Genomic DNA, 24818 nt, shown 5'->3' with positions numbered 1-24818 from the left:
TCACAGTAGATGGCTGATGCGAGGCACTTCCTGGAGGTATAAATCCTTTGTGATTATCTGTGTCTCAGAGCCGGACCCTGCCTGCTTCTCCTCTCATCCCACGACCTGACACTTCATGGGGTCAGGCTGCGGCACACACTGATGACCTCACGGTGATGTGTGTGTTTGTCAGGGCATGCTGACGCTGGTGTCCAGCTGCATCGACCGTCTCAACATGTACAACAGCGCCGCTCACTTTGGAGAGTGTGCCGGGGCCGAGGCTGGGGCTGCCTGGAAGGACATCCTCAACCTGCTCTACGAGCTGCTGGGTGAGGCCTGCCTGCCTGCCTGCCTGCCTGCCTGCCTGCCTGCCTGCCTGCCTGCCTGCCTGCCTGCCTGCCTGCCTGCCTGCCTGCCTGCCTGTCTGCCTGTCTGCCTGTCTGCCTGTCTGTCTGTCTGTCTGTCTGTCTGCCTGTCTGCCTGTCAGGTGGGTTGGTACTTTAATAATTCCAAGGGAATTAGAGCCGTCCAGAATTATTTTTATCAATATAATTTATTTTTTAATGGACAGGTTACTTGTTGGGGAAACATATTACTGACCTGATTGGCTGGATGCTGTTTTCCTGCGCACACACATTCACACACCCACACACACGTGCACCAGACTTGACTACAATCAGTTACAAATTGTGTGAAGTGCTTTCAGGGCACCCCCCCAAACATGCCTACTGCTTACACACACACACACACACACACACACACTCTCACACACACAGTCTCCCAGCCAGGCAAGGCTGTGCCTGTCTACCAGATGGCTTTTGAATCCATGAGGGAACAAGCTCTCCACTGTGCTCATGGTCTGTGGTAGCTGTTATCGGTGACGGTGGCCATGTCCACCCTCTGTCTCCATGTCCCCTCTATGTCCCCTTGTCCTCACCTCTCACTGTCCCCCACCAGCCCCTGAGCTGTCCCTGTCCTCAGACCTTCTGAGGACTGCGTGGACTAACGTGACCTGGCAGCTGAAGAGAGCTGGGCTGTTCTGTCCAGCTGGCAGCACATCCCTTTTCTTAGCGTGGTGGTCTTGAGTGGTTCTGTTTTAAACCTTGTTCTTGTCCTTGTTCTCCCACGCTCAGCGTCGCTAAACGGATAACCGCTCTCCTCTGTTCGTCCCCACTGGATGAGCCGTGTGCTTTTGGCTCTGATGCGTCTTGTCTCTCCTCCCACCCCCCCTCTCCTCTCAGCCCATTAACATGCAGGAGTGCTCTTAGAACACTCCTCTCTCCTGTCCTCTGAGCAGGCTGGCAAGGTGGACCTTGTGGGGGACATTGCCAGGGACATTTTGATGATATTTGTGTAAGATGCTGGTTGTGTGTTGATGGGTAACTGGTTTCACCTCACCCCAAAGACAGATGCAAGGATATCTTTTCTTCTACTATACAGATAACCTGACCTTTCTCTACTTTGTACAGTATATAACCTGACTTTTCTCTACTTTGTACAGTATATATGGATAAGAGCATCTGCAAAAATTACTAAATATAACCTGACTTTTCCATGTGTTTCCTGTAGCTGCGCTAATCCGAGGGAATAGGAACAGCTGTACCCAGTTCTCCAACAACCTGGACTGGCTGATCAGCAAGCTGGAGAGACTGGAGTCCTCCTCAGGTACCATCGGGCCCCGGCCTGTCTGTCCTCTCACCTGTTACACCACCAGTCTGGAGCTACACTACCTTGTTGCTAGGGTTCGTCTGGAGCTACACTACCTGGTTGCTAGGGTTTGTTTGTAGCTGCAGTACCTTGTTGCTAGAGTGTGCTTGTTGCTAGGGTTCGTCTGGAGCTACACTACCTTGTTGCTAGGGTTCGTCTGTAGCTGCAGTACCTTGTTGCTAGGGTTCGTCTGGAGCTGCTGTACCTTGTTGCTACGGTTCATGTGTGATGCTCATGGATGAGGTGTGTCTGCAGGCATCCTGGAGGTTCTTCACTGCATCCTGATCGAGAGCCCTGAGGCCCTGAACATCATCCAGCGAGGGCACATCCAGTCCATCATCTCCCTACTCTACAAGCATGGACGCAACCACAAGGTGGGCTCACTCACACATAGCTAAACACACACGTGCATACACCCCCCCCCCCCCCCCACACACACACACACCCGTGCGTCTCCAAGGAGGAGTGCTGTAGTAATTCATTTTTCTGACAGTTACTGTCATTACTAGATAAACACACACAGACACATAGCGCAGTGTCTCCATTGTGTATCAAGATGTTTACATTGGGAGGAGATCCAGGGAGCTGACATCCTCTCAGTCATAGATCCCAGTCAGTGTTTCATCTGGCTGGCAAGCCGGAAAAAGGCTTCTCTCCTGCTCTTTCTCTCCTGCTCTCTCTCTCTCCTGCTCTCTCTCTCTCCTGCTCTCTCTCCTGTCCCTCTCCTGTTCCTTTCTCCTGCTCCTCTCTCACCATGCTCTGCTCTCTGTGTGTAACGTCCTCTCCTCCCTCCAGATCCTGGACGTGCTCTGCTCTCTCTGTGTGTGTAACGGTGTAGCTGTGAGAGCCAATCAGAACCTGATCTGTGACCACCTACTGCCGAGGAGAGATCTTCTCCTCCAGACCCGCCTGGTTAACGACGTCCAGAGGTACACCTTGGAAACAGACCATAATCACCACTATTCACAAATCATTACTTTGTCAGTGTAATGTGTCCTGTACTGTCTAACAGGTATAGAGTGTTTAGTTTCCTCTGCTTGTGTGTGTGCAGCATGAGGCCCAACATCTTCCTGGGGGTGAGCGAGGGCTCCGCCCAGTACAGGAAATGGTACTACGAGCTGATGATTGACCAGGTGGTGCCCTTTCTGACCAGCGAGCCGTCACACCTGCGTGTGGGCTGGGCCAGCACCAAGGGATACGCCCCCTACCCAGGGGGCGGCGAGGGCTGGGGGGGCAATGGGGTGGGGGACGATCTCTACTCCTATGGCTTTGACGGACTTCACCTCTGGTCAGGTCAGTATGTACCTGTGTGTGTGGGGGGGTAGCTTGAGTGTTTGACCTCAGATGGGCTGAGAGTAGACTGTCAGCTGTCTGGGCCCTGGGCTGAGAGTAGACTGTCAGCTGTCTGGGCCCTGGGCTGAGAGTAGACTGTCAGCTGTCTGGGCCCTGGGCTGAGAGTAGACTGTCTAGACAGCTGTCTGGGCCCTGGGCTGAGAGTAGACTGTCAGCTGTCTGGGCCCTGGGGCCGTCTCTCTACCCACACTGAGGGAGTCGTCGAGTGAATGAGTTTCTAGCCATTCCTCTTTCTACGTATGTCTTAATTGTGTGTGTGTGTGTGTGTGTGCAGGTCGTATCCCAAGGGCGGTAGCCTCAGTGAACCATCACCTCCTGACGGGTGATGACGTGGTGAGCTGCTGTCTGGACCTGGGCGCTCCCAGCGTCTCCTTCAGGATCAACGGCCAGCCCGTCCAGGGCATGTTCGAGAACTTCAACACCGCCGGGCTGTTCTTCCCTGTGGTCAGCTTCTCTGCTGGGGTCAAGTATGTGTCCTCCTCACAGGGAGAGAATACACACACGTACTAATGTTTACCAACATACACATGCATACACTCTCACACATCATTAAACACACAAACACATACACTAACACACATATCACACATACACTCACACACACCTCTCACACAACACTCACACACACCTCACACATACACTCACACATCTCTTTCCCTGCCAAATCAGCCCCGGACACAGGGAAATAGCCTGACTCTTCTCCTCTCTTCTTGCCATGGTGACTTCAGATGGTGTGATTGACAGGTCTGCAAAATGGAATTTCGAGCTCCAGCAGACTTCTCAGGATTTCCTAATCGACTCATTTGGAACATCAGATCTTTTACTGTCCAGCTCCTCTCTGGAGCGGAGACCCTCTCTGGAGCGGAGACCCTTTCTGGAGGGAGACCCTCTCTGGAGGGAGACCCTCTCTGGAGCGGAGACCCTCTCTGGAGCGGAGACCCTCTCTGGAGGGAGACCCTCTCTGGAGGGAGACCCTCTCTGGAGCGGAGACCCTCTCTGGAGGGAGACCCTCTCTGGAGCGGAGACCCTCTCTGGAGCGGAGACCCTCTCTGGAGGGAGACCCTCTCTGGAGCGGAGACCCTCTCTGGAGCGGAGACCCTCTCTGGAGCAGAGACCCTCTCTGGAGGGAGACCCTCTCTGGAGCGGAGACCCTCTCTGGAGGGAGACCCTCTCTGGAGCGGAGACCCTCTCTGGAGCGGAGACCCTCTGTGGATGTTTCTGTCTGATGTGGAAGATTTAAATACTGCATCTGTCTCTGAGTCAGACACACAGAGCTGCCTCTGTCTCTGAGTCAGACAGAGGGAGTTGACGGTGTTAAAATGTGACATGTTACAAGGTGAAAACACGCATGGTGAACCCCTGGTTCTGTACCCTTCCTTGTTCATGCTGGAACCACCCGTTTCCTGTCTCCCCAGGGTGCGTTTCCTGTTGGGGGGTCGCCATGGCGACTTCAAGTTCCTGCCGCCGTCGAGCTACGCTCCGTGCTGCGAGGCCCTGCTGCCCAGGGAGAAGATGCGCGTGGAGCCTGTGAAGGAGTACAAGAGGGATGAGGAGGGGGTGAGGGACCTTCTGGGCACCACCCAGCTGCTGTCACAGGCCTCCTTCATCCCCACACCTGTGGAGACCAGCCAGGTAGCTCTCTCCACTCCACACTCACCACACTGGAACACAGCCCTGCCTCCACACCAAGGAGCGTCAGCTTCCAGGCTCTGCATGAGCAGCCGTACACAGTGTTTGGTTCAGGGTGTAGCGGTGTTGTCTGTGATCCTGGTCTTAGGTGGTCATGCCCTCCCACCTGGAGAAGGTCCGAGACAAGCTGGCTGAGAACATCCACGAGCTGTGGGGCATGAACAAGATCGAGCTGGGATGGTCCTACGGCAAGGTATGACCTGCCCTGCTGCTCAGGGCACACACACACTCACACACACACTCAACACATAGGACAGGGTTCACACAACAGCTGTGATTTATATGCAACATCATTCCAGTGATACACACTTAATCTATACAGTTTTGATTGAGTAAAGAAAGAACCGTTTATGTTTGTTTATTGAGAAATGCTCTAGGTTTGGAATGCGACCGTTTGCGAACCAAAAAGCCTGTACACCATTTTGCTTTTCTCTTTTATAATTTGCGGTTCAAACTCAACAGAGGGTAAGTGACCAAAAATCCCTCCTCTTTCTGTGTTCCTTCTACCATTTAACTTTCATTTTAGTGTGTTGGTAGGTGACAGACTCACTCTGTCTCACGTCTAGTATCATGAATTACAATGCAATTGTTTTACTCCAAGGACACAACAGGTCATTGTAGACCGTTAAACTGCTACAATAAACCAAGAAATAGATGCAGGTGACATTTCCCCCTGAGACTAACAGACCTGGTGTAGTCCAAATGATTCTCCTTCATCTAGTGCTTGTTTTTTGGAGGTGTGTGTGTCAGTAGGACTACACTGCGTCAGTGACTCTTGGTTTATTGGACGGTGAGGATCTTTGACCTGTTTTGCCCAGCTGCACTGTGAGGTGCAGACGACCTGAACAGAAACAATGTGCTCCCCAGCTCTTATGTTTATATTACAAACAAGATGAATACTGGCTCTGGTCCTCAAACCCTCCTCTCCTCTCTCATTCCTCCTCTCCTCCAACCCTCTTCTCCTCTCTCATTCCTCCTCTCCTCCAACCCTCCTCTCCTCTCTCATTCCTCCTCTCCTCCAACCCTCCTCTCCTCTTTTTCCTCCTCTCCTCCAACCCTCCTCTCTCATTCCTCCTCTCCTCCAACCCTCCTCTCCTCTCTCGTTCCTCCTCTCCTCCAACCCTCTTCTCCTCTCTCATTCCTCCTCTCCTCCAACCCTCCTCTCCTCTCTCATTCCTCCTCTCCTCCAACCCTCCTCTCCTCCAACCCTCCTCTCCTCTCTCATTCCTCCTCTCCTCCAACCCTCTTCTCCTCTCTCATTCCTCCTCTCCTCTAACCCTCCTCACTCATTCCTCTTTTCCTCCAACCCTCCTCTTCTCTCTCATTCCTCTTCTCCTCAAACCCTCCTCTCTTCCTCTTTAATCCTCTCAGTGACAGCCCTCTCCCTCCACACAGTCCAACATGATGATAGAGTGTGTGATTTGGGGTGAGGACATCAAGGCTGGCTAGGAGCTTCATTAATCAAATCAAATCAAATCAAATTTATTTGTATAGCCCTTTTTACACGCAAGCATGTCACAGAGGGCTTCACATGCGCCCATAGAACTGCCCCTCAACCAACCTAAACCCTCAAGGAAGACAAGGAAAAACTCCCAGAAAAACTCCCACCGGGAGAAAAAATGGAAGAAACCTTGGGAGGAGCAATTCAGAGAGGGATCCCCTCCTCCAGAGACGGTTGGTAAGAGAGAGGAGCAGAACACAAGCTAAACATAGTCATACAGTGTCAATGGGTTTTGAAACACCAAAATCCATTGTTCGGCTTTATAGACGTTGGATGGGACCGGGAAACTCGCTGTTGGCCGTCATGGAGACTGGATTCCGGGTGACGACCTGGTTCAGCGTTGGCAGACCGACGACCAAGCAGGTCCTGACAGCTCAAACCCCCCACACCACAGGGAATGTGTGGGGGGGGGACAGAGAGGAGAGCAGGGATTAGAGAATGCCAGGAGCAGCTAACAGTTACAGTCAAAATAGAATGAGATCCCCACCGGTCAAGTGTGGACTAGTGCAGCAATTTAACAGAGCAAAAAGGGTATTTGATGCAGCCCCACACACCAAAACAACGACAGCCCCCCTCAGTTGGAACATGAAATCTGTTCCAGGGGAAAGAACTCTAAAGTAGGTTATACTTATACGAATAAGGATGAAAACAGCCAGTCCCCCGTTGTCTCCAACTAGTAATAAAAACTATAACAGTAACAATATACAGCAACGGAACTATAATAATAATAATACTAACAATATACAGTAACAGGTTTACTTTATTTGTAACATCTAGCTGGGCAATGTGAACATAAGCTATAATTAAAATTTAAAAGTTACATGTGATACACACATAGGCAAGCACACATCCCAGGTTTACATAGAAAGTACACACATACTTCCCTTTAACAATCATAGAATTGACTAAACAAGAACGTTTTTAATCTAGTTTTAAATGTCGAGACAGTATCAGCTTCTTTAATTGAGATGGGTAATTTGTTCCAAAGAAGAGGTGCTCTATATGAGAACGCCCTACCTCCAGCAGTTTTTTTCTTAACTTTGGGTATTACCAGATAGCCGGCATTTTGAGATCTTAGAGACCTTGCGGGGCAATAGGGTGCAAGGAGACCGGAGAGGTACAGTGGTGCCAATCCATGCAGAGATTTGTAAGTTAGTAGTAGAACTTTGAAATCAGCTCTGGCTTGGATAGGGAGCCAGTGTAAAGAGATAAGAGTCGATGTTATATGATCAAACTTTCTAGTTTTAGTCAATAGTCTAGCAGCAGCATTTTGCACCCGCTGTAAGTTTTTTAGGTAGGTAATTGGGAGGCCAGAGAACAACACATTGCAGTAGTCCAATCGGGACGTAACAAAAGCATGTATTACATTAGAACAGAGTTCTGCACCCAGAGCTCCAGCGACATGTGCTGTAACTAGGCTTGTTAGCTGTCAGACCCTGTCCTCTGTGTGTGAGGCCAGGCTGGGGTTGGGGCCGGGGCCGGGGCTGGGGCCGGGGCACACGTTCCTGGGTGGCAGAAGCTTCCTCTGTAGAGGGCATGGTACTCTCCTCATTGGCCTCACACAGGCTTCATTAAAACCCTCTTATGGTTGCCCTGGGGACAGAAAAGAAGAGAAATTAAATACTTACAAAGCTTAGCCTATTAGCTGTTGGTTAGCATAGTTAGCATAGCTTCCTCCCCGGAAGCATATAACATTCTTAAAAAGTACTTCTTGTACTATTCACAAAAGAGCTGAACGTCGTTCATCCAACAACCCACAGCTACACCTGTGAACAACCCTGCATGTTCTCCTGGTAAACACGACGTCACCGCTGCCAGACAGTGTCACATCTCTCTGCTGGTGTTCTAGCCTCTCTGCTGTCTGGCTCCCCAGAAAACATGCTCTGTACATTCATAACATGTTCTCCAGAAAACATACTCTTTACATTCATAACATGTTCTCCAGGGTACAACGTCACCAGAAGCACTGTGACAGAGAAGCCCCTCCCCCTCTTGTCGTCTATATGACCTTGAATGTTATTTTCAGTGCTCATAACCTCCCATGTAATGTCCCTCCATCGTAAAGGTAGTAGTAGTGATGTTAAGGACAGCAGACTCATTCTGCTGGTCCCAGCTTCACCATGTTGTGTGTCTGATCTTGTCGGGTTTTGACTGTTGTGTTCCAGATAAGGGATGACAACAAGCGCCAGCACCCCTGTCTGGTGGATTTCTCCAAATTACCTGAAACTGAGAAGAATTACAACCTGCAGATGTCCACAGAAACGTTGAAGTATGTCCTGTATTCTGAGTCCCTGTGTTCCTGTTTGGAGGGAGCGAGGGAGGAGGGGGAGGGGGGCAGAAGGAGGAGAGAGACAGAGAGCAGCATGTGTATGGCCAGACAGGTGTGAAGTGTGCTTCAAAGGACACGCAAAAAAGAAACTTAACAGACAAAACATGTTTGTGTTATGTGTGTGTACATGATGTGTTCTGTGTGTGTACATGATGTGTTCTGTGTGTGTGTACATGAGTGATGAAGAAGGAGCACTTCAGTAAATAAGCTAGTTTGTGATTAACCTGACCCTACAGAAACTCCACCGTCTGGAAATAAAGAACAGTTTAAACAAATCTGTTGATTCATTAACCTTTTCCAACCCCTGCAATTATATTGTTTAATAATGGCCAAGGATATGCACAATTAAACAATTCATTACTTCGTCTGTGTGTCCACACTTAGTCCGTGGCTACATTGGCAGTACTACAGTGACCTGGGTCCTAATTGGTTCCAACCCTTTTCTGGGCAGTGAAACTGTGTTCAACTGAATGAGCATGTTCTGTGTTTGATTACTGTTCTTATCAACCATGCTCACTCACCATGCACCTGGCTCTCTTTAGGACCCTGTTGGCTCTGGGCTGCCATGTGGTCCAGGTCAACCCCAATGCTGAAGATGATCTGAAGAGGATTAAACTCCCAAAGAAGTAACAACACGCAATATATCACTTGCTTATACATATGTACATACACACATACAATTATATATATATATATTTATCTATATTTCTCTATCTCAGAGAGATACACATGTACTGTATACAAATACAATGGAATACATTTTTGATTAGGTCTATGCTATACACAATGTATACAATATATAGAATACAGTATTTGTGCAGTAACCTATTATAAAACCATCAATTTGTCATTTTGTATAATATTCAGTATTATAAAATAGTAGTGTTGTGATTGTGGCTGTTTGGCAGCTACATGATGTTTATCCGCTTCAAGCCCAGTCCCCTGCGTTTAGAGTTAGTGTTGGCGGTACATTACATTTAGTCATTTACATTTAGTCATTTTAGCGGTAGCGGTGGCGGTAGCGGTAGCGGTGGCGGTAGTGTTAGCGGTAGTGGTAGTGTTAGCGTTAATGTTAGCAGTATGGTAGGCAGAGATGGCAAAAGTACACACATCCTTCAAACATTTCGAACATCTCCCTTCGTTTACTCGGCCTACTTTTTAATTTTACGTTTTTTATACACACACAGTGAAAGGAGAGGAGAGATGAGAACAGCCTAAAATGTAAGGAGTGAAAGTAAAAAGTTGTCAGAAAAACAAATAATGAAGTTTTTCTGATACTATAAAAATCTAGTAGATTTTTACGTCTCTGATGGTAGCGTTAGCGGTAGCGTTAGCGGTGACTGTGACTGTGACTGTGGCTGTGTTGCAGCTACATGATGTCTAACGGCTACAAGCCCAGCCCTCTGGGGCTGGCGGAGGTGAGGCTGAGCCCGGCTCAGGAGCTGCTGGTGGACCGGCTGGCTGAGAACGCTCACAACGTCTGGGCCAAGGACCGCATCAAGCAGGGCTGGACCTACGGCATCCAGCAGGTACCTCTCATACAAACACACACACGTTTGTGATCTCTAAGTCGCTATGACTTCGCTGAAGCAGACCGTATTGTATGACGCTCTAGGCTTTATGTGTCCTGACAGCTTTCTGTTCTGTCACAATGCCTCGGCTGCAGAAAGCTGCTCTCTAGGAGCCTCAGCAGATCCAGGACCCTGCCTGCCTTCACCAGGCTGAGGCTGAACACTCAGACCACTGTGTTAAGCTGTTCTAATAGTTATGACAGATGGACTATTAACTACTTAATGACCCTCACTGATTGACTGCATTGAGCTGGTTCCCTGGCTGAAACTGAGACATGATGAGAGTGTGTGTGTCTGTGTGCGTGTCTGTGTGTGTGTGTGCGTGTGTGTGCGCGCTAACAGGATGTGAAGAGCAAGCGTAACCCTCGCCTGGTGCCCTATAACCTGCTGGACGAGCGCACCAAGAAGTCCAACAGGGACAGCCTCCGGGAGGCCATCCGCACTCTGATTGGCTATGGGTATAACATCGACCCACCTGACCAGGAAGGCGGTGAGTTGACCTCCTGGTCAGGAGACGTGAGATGCAACACATTACATTACATTTACATTTAGTCATTTGGCAGACGCTCTTATCCAGAGCGACTTACAGTAAGTACAGGGACATTCCCCCCGAGGCAAGTAGGGTGAAGTGCCCAAGGACACAACATCATGTGGCGCAGCGGGGAATCGATCCAGCAACCTTCTGAATACTAGCCCGACTCCCTCACCGCTCAGCCATCTGACTCCCTTGACTCCCTTGCAACACACCTTGCAACACACCTTGCAACACACCTTGCAAACATGCTAACTGTTCTCCTGAGTAACTCCTGTAGTGTCCATGTGTAGCATGTTGTGGTCGTGAGGTGATGCAAGGCTGACCCTCTCCCCCAGCAGGTCACATTGTGGAGAGGCTGAGCATTGAGAAGGTCCGCTTCTTCCGAGTGGAGCGCACTTACGCCGTGCGGACGGGGAAGTGGTACTTTGAGTTTGAGGCGGTGACGGGCGGGGACATGCGTGTGGGCTGGGCGCGGCCGGGCTGCAGGCCTGACGTGGAGCTGGGCTTGGACCACCTGGCCTTCGTGTTCGACGGGTTCAGGGTGAGCTGTCTGCTGGGTACTCCTGTGTGTGTGTGTATATGTGTTGTTTAATTACACTCGTGTTGTGTGGGATAGAAAAGCAATGTGTGTGTTTTCAGGGTCAGCGTCTGAACCAGGGTGGTCGTTTCTTCGGGCGCTGCTGGCGTGCGGGGGACGTGGTGGGCTGCATGATCAACATGGAGGACAAGTCCATGATCTTCACCCTCAACGGAGAGATCCTCATCACCAGCAGCGGCTCTGAACTCTGCTTTGCTGACTTTGAGACCGAGGACGGTGTGTGTGTGTCTGTGTGTGTGTGTCTGAGTGTTTGTGTATGTCTGTGTGTGTGTCTGTGTGTGTGTGTGTGTGTGTGTCTGTGTGTCAACCCTCTCTCACTGCTGTCTTCCTGTTCCATGGTGACTCTCGGCCGTGGGAGCAACGACAGGACAGTTTGAGTTAAGCTCAAACAGCCATGCTGTGGAAATTACAGAAAAATTAGTGCCTTCCCCATTATAAAATGACCCTCATTTAATGTGACACTCGTAAATTGCCTTTCGTAAAAGGTGGATGTGTGTGTGTGTGTGTGTGTGAGAGAGAGAGAGAGAGACAACTCTCGGATACCCAACTGTGTGTTGTGTATCCGAGCTCTCAGCATGCTGACTGCTTGTGTCCTCTCCAGGGTTCATCCCAGTGTGCAGCCTGGGTCTGTCCCAGGTGGGGCGCATGAACCTGGGCAAGGACGCCAGTACCTTCAGCTACTACACCATGTGTGGTCTGCAGGAGGGATTTGAACCGTTTGCCGTCAACATGAACCGAGAAGTCACCATGTGGTTCAGCAAGCGTCTGCCCACCTTTGTCAACGTGCCAAAAGACCACAACTCCATAGTGGTAAGAGTATAGATTCTCATGTTTAAAAAGACTCTGGTAAAAGTTTCACTCACATGGTGAGAGGAAAGGACTTTTGTTTGTAAACTTTTTTACGAATATATTTTTTCAACAAAAAAAATCTAACCCTTTTAAAAAATATATATTTTTTGAAGCTTTAGAAAGTTTTTTATTCCCAAACTTGTTTTTCACTCACATAGTGAAAGGAGAGGAGATTACTTATTTTTCCACATTTTTTGCAAAAACCTTTTTCTTGCTAACCTTTTTACCACTCACACTAAAATGAAGGACTTTTTTAAAAACCTTTTTTTGAAAGAAAAATGTCAATACATATTGATCTCTTGACCTTTTCCAAATCTAATGTTATTTAAAGACAACGTTTATTTGTTTAGACCTTTTTTTACAAGCCTGTCATGTTGCCCCCTCCCCCCCTCCCAGGTCAGCCGTATTGACGGGACGGTGGACTCCCCCCCCTGTCTGAAGGTGTCTCTGCGGACATGTGTTCAGAGCAGCCAGGCTGACATGCTGTTTTGCAGACTCAGCATGCCTGTGGAGTTCCACCCTGTGTTCAACACCAGCCCCACCCTCCACATGAACGGCCTGCATGACGATGACACCCTCAAGCTCAAACACAGGTCACACACGATGTCTCAAGCTCAAACACAGGTCACACACACTGTCTCAAGCTCAAACACAGGTCACACACACTGTCTTAAGCTCAAACACAGGTCACACACACTGTCTCAAGCTCAAACACAGGTCACACACACTGTCTCAAGCTCAAACACAGTCACACACACTGTCTCAAGCTCAAACACAGGTCACACACACACTCTCTTTTGTGGTTTGTGAGGTTGACCTCTGACCCTCCCTCAGGTATCCTCTGAGGGCTGTGAAGCACAGTGACGAGACCAGGCGGGTGGACTACAGCAGCATCACCACGGTAACACTGTCACCCAGTGATCAAACTTTCTAGTCTGTACTACTATACTGAATGTGGGATATCCATGGTGCTGTGCTTGGGTACAAGTTGGTAAAAAGGGGGTAAATCTCAATGGTAGAGCAAAGTCAATAAATTAAAGTGAAGCATTTGCTCTGTTACATTTACATTTAGTCATTTAAAAGGAGAATGGTAAGTGTTGGTGTGAGGGCTGGGTGGCTAGGCTGGGTGTAGTGTGTGTGTGGAGGCTGGGTGGCTAGGCTAGGCTAGGCTAGGCTGGGTGTAGTGTGTGTGGAGGCTGGGTGGCTAGGCTAGGGTAGGCTGGGTGTAGTGTGTGTGGAAGCTGCTGTGTGACTGGAGCCTGCTGTCTTGCAGTACTACCACTCTCTCAGGGTGTTCGCTGGACAAGACCCTTCCTGTGTGTGGGTGGGCTGGGTCACCCCAGACTACCATTACTATAGCAACAACTTCCACCTCAGCAAGAACCGGACAGTCACGGTTACCCTGGGAGACGAGCGTGGGCGTGTCCACGAGAGGTGAGTCTGTTGTCAAGGAAACCCTGTTCTTCAGACCAGCAGGAAGACCCTTCTCCTCTTCTCATGTTGTCTCCTTTTTCTCTGGCTGCTGTTCTCCACTCCTCCCTCTTCTCCACTCCTCCCTCTCCTCCCTCTCCTCCCTCTCCTCCCTCCTCCCTCCACTCCTCCCTCTCCTCCCTCTCCTCCCTCCCCCCTCTCCTCCCTCTCCTCCCTCTCCTCCCTCCTCCCTCTCCTCCCTCTCCTCCCTCCTCCCTCTCCTCCCTCCCTCCACTCCTCCCTCTCCTCCCTCCCTCCACTCCTCCCTCCACTCCTCCCTCTCCTCCCTCCCTCCACTCCTCCCTCCACTCCTCCCTCCTCCCTCCACTCCTCCCTCCCTCCACTCCTCCCTCTCCTCACTCCTCCCTCCTCCCTCCTCCCTCCTCCCTCCTCCCTCCTCCCTCCTCCCTCCTCCCTCCTCCCTCCTCCCTCCACTCCTCCCTCTCCTCCCTCTCCTCCCTCCACTCCCTCTTCCCTCTCCTCCCTCTCCTCCCTCCTCCCTCCTCCCTCTCCTCACTCCTCCCTCCACTCCTCACTCCTCCCTCCCTCCACTCCTCCCTCTCCTCCCTCCTCCCTCCACTCCCTCCTCCCTCTCCTCCCTCTCCTCCCTCCTCCCTCCTCCCTCTCCTCCCTCCTCCCTCCACTCCCTCCTCCCTCTCCTCCCTCCTCCCTCTCCTCCCTCTCCTCCCTCCTCCCTCTCCTCCCTCCTCCCTCTCCTCCCTCTCCTCCTTCCACTCCCTCCTCCCTCTCCTCCCTCTCCTCCCTCCTCCACTCCTCCCTCTCCTCCCTCTCCTCCCTCCTCCCTCCTCCCTCTCCTCCCTCTCCTCCCTCCTCCCTCCTCCCTCCTCCCTCTCCTCCCTCCTCCCTCCAGTGTTAAGAGGAGTAACTGCTACATGGTGTGGGGGGGTGACGTGTGCAGCAGTGGTCAGTCATCTCGGCGCAGTAGCGTTGACCTGGAGATAGGCTGTCTGATCGACCTGGCCACCGGCCTGGTCACCTTCACCGTCAACGGCAAGGACATCGCCACCTCCTACCAGGTACTCACGCTCTCTCACCTGTCTCTCTCTCAGTCACACACAGTGTGTCTGTCTAGACACTATCTGACGACCATCAGACAGCAACCATCTCTCATTCACCTGCCTGTCTGTCTGTCTCACTGATGGTGCTAGGTCTGTCTGTCTGCCTGTCTGTCTGTCTCACTGATGGTGCTAGGTCTGTCTGTCTGCACCTAAGCCTGTCTGTCTGACGGTACTTTCCACAATGAGAGAGAGAACAGAATCAATAAGTTGTCCCTCGCAGAAACACGCCAAGCTTTTAAACTGCTCTGAGTCACACTCACTCACTCACACACACTCACATACACACACATACACACACATACACTCTCTCACACACACTCACGCACACACAGGTAAAAGGGTATGTGCTGACTCACTATGTATATACACACACATTAAGTGAGACTCTCAAAAAATCTCGTCTTGCTAAGCAGTTTGCTGCAAATCACACTCATCACATTTCTTCTTACTGCCAGTGTTAGTGTTTGTGCTTTGAGGCCTGACTGGAGCATGTTTCTGTGTTCTGACTGGAGCATGTTTCTGTGTTCTGACCAGGTGGAACCCAACACCAAACTCTTCCCTGCTGTGTTTGTGCGACCAACAAGCCCCAATCTGTTCCAGTTTGAGCTGGCTAAAATCAAGGTACCCACACACTGAACTGTAGCTACATACTTTACCTACATACTCTACCTACATACTCTACCTACATACTGGACCCATACTCATTCTCCACCTTAGTGTGACCTATCAGTGTGACCCCTGACCTTTGCCCCCTCCAGAATGCCATGCCCCTGTCGTCGGCCATCTTTAAGAGTGAGCTGAGGAACCCGGTGCCCCAGTGTCCTCCTCGGCTAGACGTCCAGACCATCCAGGCGGTGCTGTGGAGCCGCATGCCCAACACCTTCCTCAGGGTGGACACGGGCCGGGTCAGCGACAGGCATGGCTGGGGGGTGCAGTGTCTGGAGCCCCTGCAGATGATGGCTGTCCACATCCCAGAGGAAAACAGGTAGACAGATACTGCGCCCAGGGAGCGGGTTCGAGACACACACAGACACATACACAGACACAGACACACACCCTCTGCTTGTGTCTTCCCAGGTGTGTGGACATCATGGAGCTGTCGGAGCTGGAGGAGTTGAGGACGTTCCACCACCACACCCTGAAGCTGTACGGGGCTCTCTGCGCCCTGGGCAACACCCGCGTGGCTCACGCCCTCTGCAGCCACCTCGACCAATCACAGCTCCTCTACACCATCGACAACCAGTACCTGTCGGGCGTGCTGCGTGAGGGCTTCTACAACGTCCTCATCAGCATCCACCTGGAGACGGCCAAGGAGGCGCGCCTCATGATGAACAACGAGTTCATCATCCCCGTCACCGCCGAGACCCGCTCCATTCGCCTGTTCTCCAACTCCTCCCACAAACACCTCCCACCGGGGGTGGGGCTAAGCACCTCGCTCAAGCCCCGCCTCAACTTCGTCCCGCCCTGCTTCGTGAGCGGCCAACGGGATCCCCAGAGCTTCAGCCCTCAGATCCCGCTGGACGCGCTGAAGGAGAAGGCCATCTGCATGCTGACAGAGGCCGTGCAGGGCGGAGGGCACCACATCAGGGACCCTGTAGGGGGCAGCGTGGAGTACGAGTTTGTGCCCATCCTCAAACTGATTGGCACGCTGCTCACCATGGGCGTGCTGGGCAGCGAGGACGTGCAGAAGATCCTGCTTCTCATCCACCCCAGCGTGTTCGGAGACACGAGCGAGGAAGCGGTTGCCGCGGTAGCGGAGGCGACGGAGAAAGAGGGGCTGAAGGGGGCGGAGGAGAAGGAAGTTGAGGCGGGGGAGGAGGAGGAGGCGAGTGAGGCCAAGCAGCCAATGAAAGGGCTTTTGGAGAAGAGACTGCCTGAGCCAGTGAAACGACAGGTAACCCTCAGATCTGATCCAGGGTCAGGTTTCCTTTACCAACTTTTTTACTGATAGAAAACCCAAGCTGACCTTAAATCTGTTCCTACTGTGGTGCTGTTTTCATCTAGGAAACTGACTGATGACAGAGGTCCACTGATCTGATCTCACTATCACCCCCCCCCCCTCCTAACATTTATGGCCCCGTTCTAAAGCACTCCCACATGAAAGGGCTCAGCATGATCCTGAACTCATGTTCCCTCGTCTCCCCCTACATCAGAGACGTGCCGTTACTCTGCTTTCAGACACCACCTGTTATCTAAGTGCTCAGAGTGTGTGTGTGTGTGTGTGTCCTAGATGTGTGAGCTGCTGCACTACTTCTGTGACTGTGAACTGAAGCATCGTGTGGAGGCCATCGTGTCCTTCTCAGACCGCTTCGTCTCCAAGCTGCAGTACAACCAGAAGTTCCGCTACAACGAGCTCATGCTAGCCCTCAACATGTCCGCCGCTGTCACAGCCAGGAAGACAAAGGAGTTCCGCTCTCCTCCCCAGGAACAGGTACAGCAGACACCACCTCCACACCCCCACCTCCCCTTCTCTCCAAAGACCAGCTTGCTGGGGTAGATTCCTGGTTCCCTGTGGAGGTGAGGGGGGCAGCTGAAGTGTTGAGGACCTGAAGCCTGTGCAGAACTGTGCCTCATGCAGCGGGACTCAACGGAGGGAGGGAAGGAGGGAGGGAGGGAGAATCTGGGACGTTTACCAATAACAACTTAGCACTCTCTCCACCAGACTTTTGATAGATTCCAGTCTGATTAACCCTGCCCTGCCCCTGAAATAACCCCAGACTTAATGACATAGATGATAGGTAGTACAGGATGATGTCCACCTTCTTTTGTAATTACGGTGTTGGAGAAAGTCACAGGCCAGCAGTTTCATCCACACGCCGGCTCCCGCCTCATAACTCAGTTTGGGATTTTGAACCGCTGCCCACTTTCTGAGAACATGGCTGCAGGCATCTGTCTGTGTTAACCTCATTCCACTGTTAGCACAGACAAGGTTCACATCAGCTCCGAGCAAACTTAGAGAGAGAGAGAGCAGAGGGAAGGAGAGATGAGAGAGAGAGATGAGAGAGAGATGAGAGATGAGAGAGAGATGCGAGAGAGATGCGAGAGAGAGATGAGAGAGAGAGCAGAGGGAAGGAGAGATGAGAGGGGGGATGGGTGATGGAAGGATACGATGACAGCAGTTCAAATATGGACATTTTCAGTAATTGATAACAATTAAAAGCCTATACTTTTATGATGAAGACCGTGTTCTTGTTCTCAGTTAAAGGTCACAGGTCAAACAGAGTCACCTGCAACAAGGAGCCCTGTTTCAATCCCTCTCTGATGATGAGAGGCTGGCTGGAGAGTTAGTTGCAGAGGAACGATGTGCTCCTCATGGTGGGGTAATTGATCTCCTGTTGATGACATTCCTGCTTGGTTTGGATCATCTGCTGGTCTCCCAGGCAGTGAGCTGAGCTGAGAGAGGGCTTTGAGCTCTAACCCTAGAGAGAGCTCTTTAATGTGAGTGGGCCCTCCACAGCCCAGCCTCAAGGCTGCACTAATCCATCCCTCTCTTCTGTGCCATCCCGACGGCAACAGGTTGACAGGTAGCATGGTTCTACTCTCCTCCGTCTGAGGGAGACAGGAAGGACGACTCCTTGTCTCCCTCGTCCCCTCCCCATGCCCGGCAGGGGAAAACCTTCTCTCCTCTCTCTCCTGTCCTCCCCTCTACCAGCCTGTAACCCTCTCTTTTCTGTGTGTGTGCGTTTGTGTGTGCCTGTCCAGATCAACATGCTGCTGAGCTTCAGTTCTGGGGAGGACTGCCCCTGTCCAGAGGACATCCAGGAAGAGCTGTACAACTTCCACAAGGAGCTGCGTCTGCACTGTGGTAGGACACACACACCACACGCACACACACACCACACACACACTCAGAGACTTAGCTACACTGATGCACCTCAGTGGCTTGCTGTGTTGGCTGGAAAACGACCTCTTGATGCTGTAACGGTAAACAGACAAAAAGAGAACACCACACAGACAACATGAAGATGTCATTCAGATCAAACGTCCATACTGAATCATTCAGAACACATTAGATATAATACCTGCACGGGGAACAAAAACGACCCCAACTAAGATGACGGTGTCTTGTTCCCCTGACCAGCTCCCTCCCTCTCTACCTCCCCCTCTCTCTCTCTCTCTCTCTCTCTCTCTCTCTCTCTCTCTCTCTCTCTCTCTCTCTCGCTCTCGCTCTCTCGCTCTCTCGCTCTCTCTCGCTCTCTCTCGCTCTCTCTCTCTCTCCCTTCCTCTCTATCTCTCACACATGCTGCAGAAGTGTCATAGTTCAGTGCCTCTAGATTGTTCTGACACCTTGATGTTTTGATAAATAATTGAATAGTGTTTCTCCTTGGGGCAGCGGCCAGTATAATGGCTTTCTGAATCCTGCAGCCCTACACACACACACACACACACACCAGAGACCAGGGGACTGACAAACACACACACACACGCACACGCACACCAGAGACCAGGGGACTGACAAACACACACGCACACCAGAGACCAGGGGACTGACAAACACACACACACACACCAGAGACCAGGGGACTGACAAACACACACACACGCACACCAGAGACCAGGGGACTGATCAACACACACACACACACACGCACACCAGAGACCAGGGGACTGACCAATGAGGACAGGACGACCACTTGGAGATTCTCCTGACTCCTGATGGAAGTGACCTTGAGGATACGATGTTAGCTCTGGAGAGGAGTGTTTATGAGTTTGTGTGCGCGTGTGTGCGCGTGTGTGTGCGCGTGTGTGTGTGCGTGTCTGTGTGTGTGTGTGTGTGTGTGTGTGCGCGTGTGTGCACGTGTCTGTGTGCACGTGTGCGTGTGTGTGTGTGTGTGTGTGCACGTGTGCGTGTGTGTGTGCGTGTCTGTGTGTGCGCGTGTGTGCACGTGTGCGTGTGTGTGTGTGTGTGTGTGTGTGCACGTGTGCGTGTGTGTGTGCGTGTGTGTGTGCGTGTCTGTGTGTGTGTGTGTGTGTGTGTGCGCGTGTCTGTGTGTGTGTGTGTGTGTGTGTGTGTGTGTGTGCACGTGTGCGTGTGTGTGTGTGTGTCTGTGTGTGTGTGTGTGTGTGTGTGCACGTGTGCGTGTGTGTGTGCGTGTCTGTGTGTGTGTGTGTGTGTGTGTGTGTGTGTGTGCACGTGTGCGTGTGTGTGTGCGTGTGTGTGTGTGTGTGTGCGTGTGTGTGTGCGTGTCTGTGTGTGTGTGTGTGTGTGTGTGCGCGTGTCTGTGTGTGTGTGTGTGTGTGTGTGTGTGTGTGTGTGTGTGTGTGTGTGTGTGTGTGTGTGTGTGTGTGCAGGCATCCCGATGGAGGAGGAGGAGCAGGGGCAGGACACGTCCATCACAGGCCGTCTCCTCGCTCTGGTCTACAGGGTCAAAGGTCACCAGCAGAGAGCTGAGGAGACACCCAGCAGACTGGCACATGAAGAGGACACCCCCTGTAAGACCCTCTTATTGTCACACTGGAACTGCTACTGGCAAGGACCTTGCCATATGATATATATCACGATACACATGTTACGATTCAATACATCGATATATCACCCTGCTACGCTGTTACACCCTGCTACACTGTTGCACCCTGCTACGCTGTTACAGTTACACCCTGCTGCTGTTATTGTAACTGCTACTGTAGTTCTACTGGTATACATGTATTATGGTGGAGTATGCTGTTGTAAGGTGTTGTATGAGTACTGTAATCGCTAGTGCTACTCTTAAATGCAGTCAAAAGTAAAAGGTATTGTTCTGTTTAGGACTATATCATGTTTCCTTGCTCTAGCTGGTTAGACAGAGAGAAACTGAAGGGATGTAGTTGAGCTTGTATACAAGCCAGATGGATCTGTGTGCTGCACAGCAGAGATGCCCAGGGCCAGTCATTTCCTATTCCATGTATTTTTCAATGTTGTTATGGAGATGTGTCTGGAGGAGGGGGGGGGGGACCCTTTTGCTCGCTGCCTAGCCACGGTGGAAAACTGACTTCATCAGATTACACACTCACACCCCATATCACACACAACCAGAACACACACACAAAACACACACACATACTTTCACACACACAGAGCAGTGATTGGTTCATTGATCTAGTTGTAATCAGATGGGAGTCAGATGGCTGAGCAGTGAGGGAGTCGGGCTGGTAATCAGAAGGTTGCCGGATCGATTCCCCGCTGTGCCAAATGATGTTGTGTCCTTGGGCAAGGCACTTCACCCTACTTGCCTCGGGGGGAATGTCCCTGTACTTACTGTATGTCGCTCTGGATAAGAGCGTCTGCTAAATGACTAAATGTAATGTAAATGTAATGTAATGAAGCCTTTCAGGGAAGCCCTTGTATGAGCTGTGTGAACTGATGACTGAGTTCAGTCAGGCCACACTGACCCAGTATTCAGCAGCACTGTAAGCACATGTGAGTCTGTCTGTCTTACGTAACTCTGCCTTAGTTCCGCTCTGCTGCCCACCAGCCATCGCCTGCTCATGAATGAGCTCACAAACGTCTTTTCTTTACAAACCACATAAAGGAAAGAATTCCTGTGATACTGTTCACATACAGCCTTGTCTTCAGAAAGAATCTGTTGCTGTGCGCACACACTGGTGTGTGACTACAGTCCTCCAGCTCTGAAAGGCAATAGATTTTTTTCAAAACTCAAGGTTGGTTCATTGTATAACTCTGTATCTCTGAACCAAGTGTGTGAATCCAGTCTTTGAATGTGTTTTTCATGCGTGCTCTGGATTGTGTAACACTAGATAACAGAGGGACAAGCCAGGGTTAGTGTGCTGTATGGAGCAGTCTGTCCAGGGTTAGTGTGCTGTAAGGAGCAGTCTGTCCAGGGTTAGTGTGCTGTAAGGAGCATTCTGTCCAGGGTTAGTGTGCTGTAAGGAGCAGTCTGTCCAGGGTTAGTGTGCTGTAAGGAGCATTCTGTCCAGGGTTAGTGTGCTGTAAGGAGCAGTCTGTCCAAGCAATTTCCGAGCAATTGTTAAGTTCATGTTTATATATATAGCATGCGCAAAATACTGTCACAGTAGTTGTAATGTTTCTGAGATGGTTATGGTCAAACAAACAGCATGAAGTACCTCACCAGCTCCAGGTGTGATGCTGTGTCTGTCGTCCGTGTATCCGCAGCCAACCTGAAGGAGCTGATCTCCCAGACCATGGTGAGCTGGTCCCAGGAGAGCCACATCCAGGACCCCCAGCTGGTCCGCAAGATGTTCAGCCTGCTGCGGCGCCAGTACGACGGGATCGGGGAGCTGCTGAGGGCCATGAGGAAGACCTACTCCATCTCCTCTGCCTCCGTGCCCGACACCATCTCCCTGCTGGCCTCACTGGGCCAGATCCGCTCGCTGCTCTCCGTGCGCATGGGCAAGGAGGAGGAGAAGCTGATGATCGACGGACTGGGGTGAGAGGCAGCAGGCTGGGCTGAGAGGCAGCAGGGTGGGCTGAGAGGCAGCAGGGTGGGCTGAGAGGCAGCAGGCTGGGCTGAGAGGCAGCAGGCTGGGCTGAGAGGCAGCAGGCTGGGCTAAGAGGCAGCAGGCTGGGCTAAGAGGTAGCAGGCTGGGCTGAGAGGCAGCAGGCTGGGCTGAGTGGCAGCAGGGTGGGCTGAGAGGCAGCAGGCTGGGCTGAGAGGCAGCAGGCTGGGCTGAGAGGCAGCAGGCTGGGCTGAGAGGCAGCAGGGTGGGCTGAGAGGCAGCAGGGTGGGCTGGGGTGAGAGGCAGCAGGGTGGGCTGCTACTCTGGTAGGGTACAGAACTACTAATGGTTTGACTAGACTGAGCAATCAGTGCTTGGATTTCCTCCCTGTAACTTGAGATGCTTGGCTGTGTGTTTTCTGCTGTGGTTCTCAGGGACATCATGAACAACAAGGTGTTCTACCAGCACCCTAACCTGATGCGCGTGCTGGGCATGCACGAGACCGTCATGGAGGTGATGGTCAACGTGCTGGGAGGAGGCAAATCCCAGGTACTGACCTCCCTGCTACCCTGCTGGTGTTCACAGGCTGGGCACTACACTGAACACCACAACACAGGAGGGGCATGTTCACTCTGGAAGCCTCTCATTTGATTAGCACTGTGGATTGAAATGACACATTTTCCAGTGCTGCATTTCAACAGTTTGACCTTCCAGTTATTAGGGACACACTCAGGTTTGCTTCTTAAGCTACATACTCTGTTGTTGATAGAAATATGAATGCCTGATGTAAAAATGGTAGTTTGTACTTGTGTGGTAAGATGTGACTGTGTTCAACAGGAAATAGCCTTCCCCAAGATGGTGGCGAGCTGCTGTCGCTTCCTGTGCTACTTCTGCCGGATCAGCCGTCAGAACCAGAAGGCCATGTTCGACCACCTGAGCTACCTGCTTGAGAACAGCAGTGTGGGACTGGGTGAGGACTGCAGGCTGCAGACACACCTGACCCCATCCTGCAGGCTGCAGACACACCTGACCCCATCCTGCAGACTGCAGACACACCTGACCCCCTGACCCCATCCTGCAGGCTGCAGACACACCTGACCCCATCCTGCAGGCTGCAGACACACCTGACCCCATCCTGCAGACTGCAGACACACCTGACCCCATCCTGCAGACTGCAGACACACCTGACCCCCTGACCCCATCCTGCAGGACTGCAGGCTGCAGACACACATCATACTCACATGCCCACTGTATGAACATAACACTCTGTAAACAGAGCTTTTATGACAAGCAAACCAATAGCTCTCTCCTGGAGGCATGAAGTGGTGTGTGTGTGTTTGTGTGTGTGTGTGTGTGTGTGTGTTTGTCTCTGACAGTCTTGGAACAGGCAGTAATCCCTCAGGGATGACAGGATTGGTCCTTGAGCTGTGAGCCTGAATATATTATTATCCCCACACCTGATATTAAGGGTGTGTGAACGTGTGTGTGTGTGTGTGTGTGTGTGTGAGCGTGCATGTGTGTGTGTGTGTGTGTGTGTGGTTGGGGGTTTGTGGTGAGAATGCATCCGGGGGAGGGTGATTCATCTCACATTCTGTCGGGAGACGACGGAGTCAGAGAGTCAGAGAGTCAGAGAGTCAGAGAGTCAGAGAGTCAGAGAGTCAGAGAGTCAGAGAGTCAGAGAGCCCCCCTGTTCAGAGACAGAGTGCTGCTGTCCTGAACACACACACGTACACACGTACACACGTACATACACACACAAAGATACTCCAAAAGCTAGAATTTTAAAGGCTGGCCTGTAGAGTGATGATACTGCCCCCTGCAGGCTGGCCTGTAGAGTGATGATACTGCCCCCTGCAGGCTGGTCTGTAGAGTGATGATACTGCCCCCTGCAGGCTGGCCTGTAGAGTGATGATACTCCCCCCTGCAGGCTAGTCTGTAGAGTGATGATACTGCCCCCTGCAGGCTGGTCTGTAGAGTGATGATACTGCCCCCTGCAGGCTGGTCTGTAGAGTGATGATACTGCCCCTGCAGGCTGGCCTTTAGAGTGATGATACTGCCCCCTGCAGGCTTGTCTGTAGAGTGATGATACTGCCCCCTGCAGGCTGGCCTGTAGAGTGATGATACTGCCCCCTGCAGGCTGGCCTGTAGAGTGATGATACTGCACCTGCTGTCAGGCTGGCCTGTAGAGTGATGATACTGCACCTGCTGTCAGGCTGACACAACTCTGCAGTCAGCACACCTAGACAGGATTCACTGGAATGACTACTCATGTACGAGTGTATGATAAACTGGTGTAGTAACTGCTGTGTGTGTGTGTGTGTGCGCCTCTCAGCCTCCCCAGCCATGAGGGGCTCCACCCCCCTGGACGTGGCGGCCTCTTCAGTGATGGACAACAACGGCCTGGCCCTGGCTCTGGAGGAGCCCGACCTGGACAAGGTGAAAGAGCCTTCGACCGCTTGCAGTCATTGGAAATGTCATATCGCTGTTACTTCATATCAACAAAATGCTAATGGAGACTCCTATGTATTGGTGCGTTGTGTGCGTGGTGTGTGTGTGCGTGCTGTGTGTGTGTGTGTGAGCCAGGTGGTGACGTACCTGGCTGGCTGTGGTCTCCAGAGCTGCCCCATCTTGCTGGATAAGGGCTACCCAGACATAGGCTGGAACCCCATCGAGGGCGAGCGCTACCTCTCCTTCCTGCGCTTTGCTGTCTTTGTCAACGGTAGCACTTCCTGTCAGCTGGGTCCTGATGGAGACAGGGGGTGG

At 51.6% G+C, this 24818-nt stretch overlaps 1 protein-coding gene across 1 annotated transcript in view; it reads left to right on the top strand.

Annotated features, from left to right (window-relative positions):
- LOC124464771 (ryanodine receptor 3) overlaps positions 1 to 24818 on the top strand; it is an 88905-nt gene that overhangs the window by 32236 nt on the left and 31851 nt on the right. Inside the window, exons 14-43 of the mRNA XM_047016607.1 lie at positions 173 to 308; positions 1549 to 1644; positions 1942 to 2060; positions 2482 to 2615; positions 2738 to 2979; positions 3314 to 3506; positions 4455 to 4671; positions 4817 to 4921; positions 8395 to 8498; positions 9101 to 9184; positions 9928 to 10087; positions 10472 to 10619; positions 11003 to 11205; positions 11304 to 11478; positions 11864 to 12072; positions 12508 to 12704; positions 12946 to 13012; positions 13385 to 13545; positions 14453 to 14618; positions 15195 to 15281; positions 15419 to 15645; positions 15738 to 16554; positions 16891 to 17091; positions 18363 to 18465; positions 19953 to 20093; positions 21772 to 22045; positions 22490 to 22604; positions 22893 to 23025; positions 24388 to 24491; positions 24639 to 24774. Of these exons, the coding sequence (XP_046872563.1) occupies positions 173 to 308; positions 1549 to 1644; positions 1942 to 2060; positions 2482 to 2615; positions 2738 to 2979; positions 3314 to 3506; positions 4455 to 4671; positions 4817 to 4921; positions 8395 to 8498; positions 9101 to 9184; positions 9928 to 10087; positions 10472 to 10619; positions 11003 to 11205; positions 11304 to 11478; positions 11864 to 12072; positions 12508 to 12704; positions 12946 to 13012; positions 13385 to 13545; positions 14453 to 14618; positions 15195 to 15281; positions 15419 to 15645; positions 15738 to 16554; positions 16891 to 17091; positions 18363 to 18465; positions 19953 to 20093; positions 21772 to 22045; positions 22490 to 22604; positions 22893 to 23025; positions 24388 to 24491; positions 24639 to 24774 (5254 nt within the window). The remainder of the gene's footprint in view (positions 1 to 172; positions 309 to 1548; positions 1645 to 1941; positions 2061 to 2481; positions 2616 to 2737; positions 2980 to 3313; positions 3507 to 4454; positions 4672 to 4816; positions 4922 to 8394; positions 8499 to 9100; positions 9185 to 9927; positions 10088 to 10471; positions 10620 to 11002; positions 11206 to 11303; positions 11479 to 11863; positions 12073 to 12507; positions 12705 to 12945; positions 13013 to 13384; positions 13546 to 14452; positions 14619 to 15194; positions 15282 to 15418; positions 15646 to 15737; positions 16555 to 16890; positions 17092 to 18362; positions 18466 to 19952; positions 20094 to 21771; positions 22046 to 22489; positions 22605 to 22892; positions 23026 to 24387; positions 24492 to 24638; positions 24775 to 24818) is intronic.

Source organism: Hypomesus transpacificus, chromosome 3, assembly GCF_021917145.1.
Source record: "Hypomesus transpacificus isolate Combined female chromosome 3, fHypTra1, whole genome shotgun sequence".
Taxonomy (NCBI): domain Eukaryota; kingdom Metazoa; phylum Chordata; class Actinopteri; order Osmeriformes; family Osmeridae; genus Hypomesus; species Hypomesus transpacificus.
Note: the sequence above shows the minus strand (reverse complement) of the source record. Positions and strands in the feature narration are given on the sequence as shown.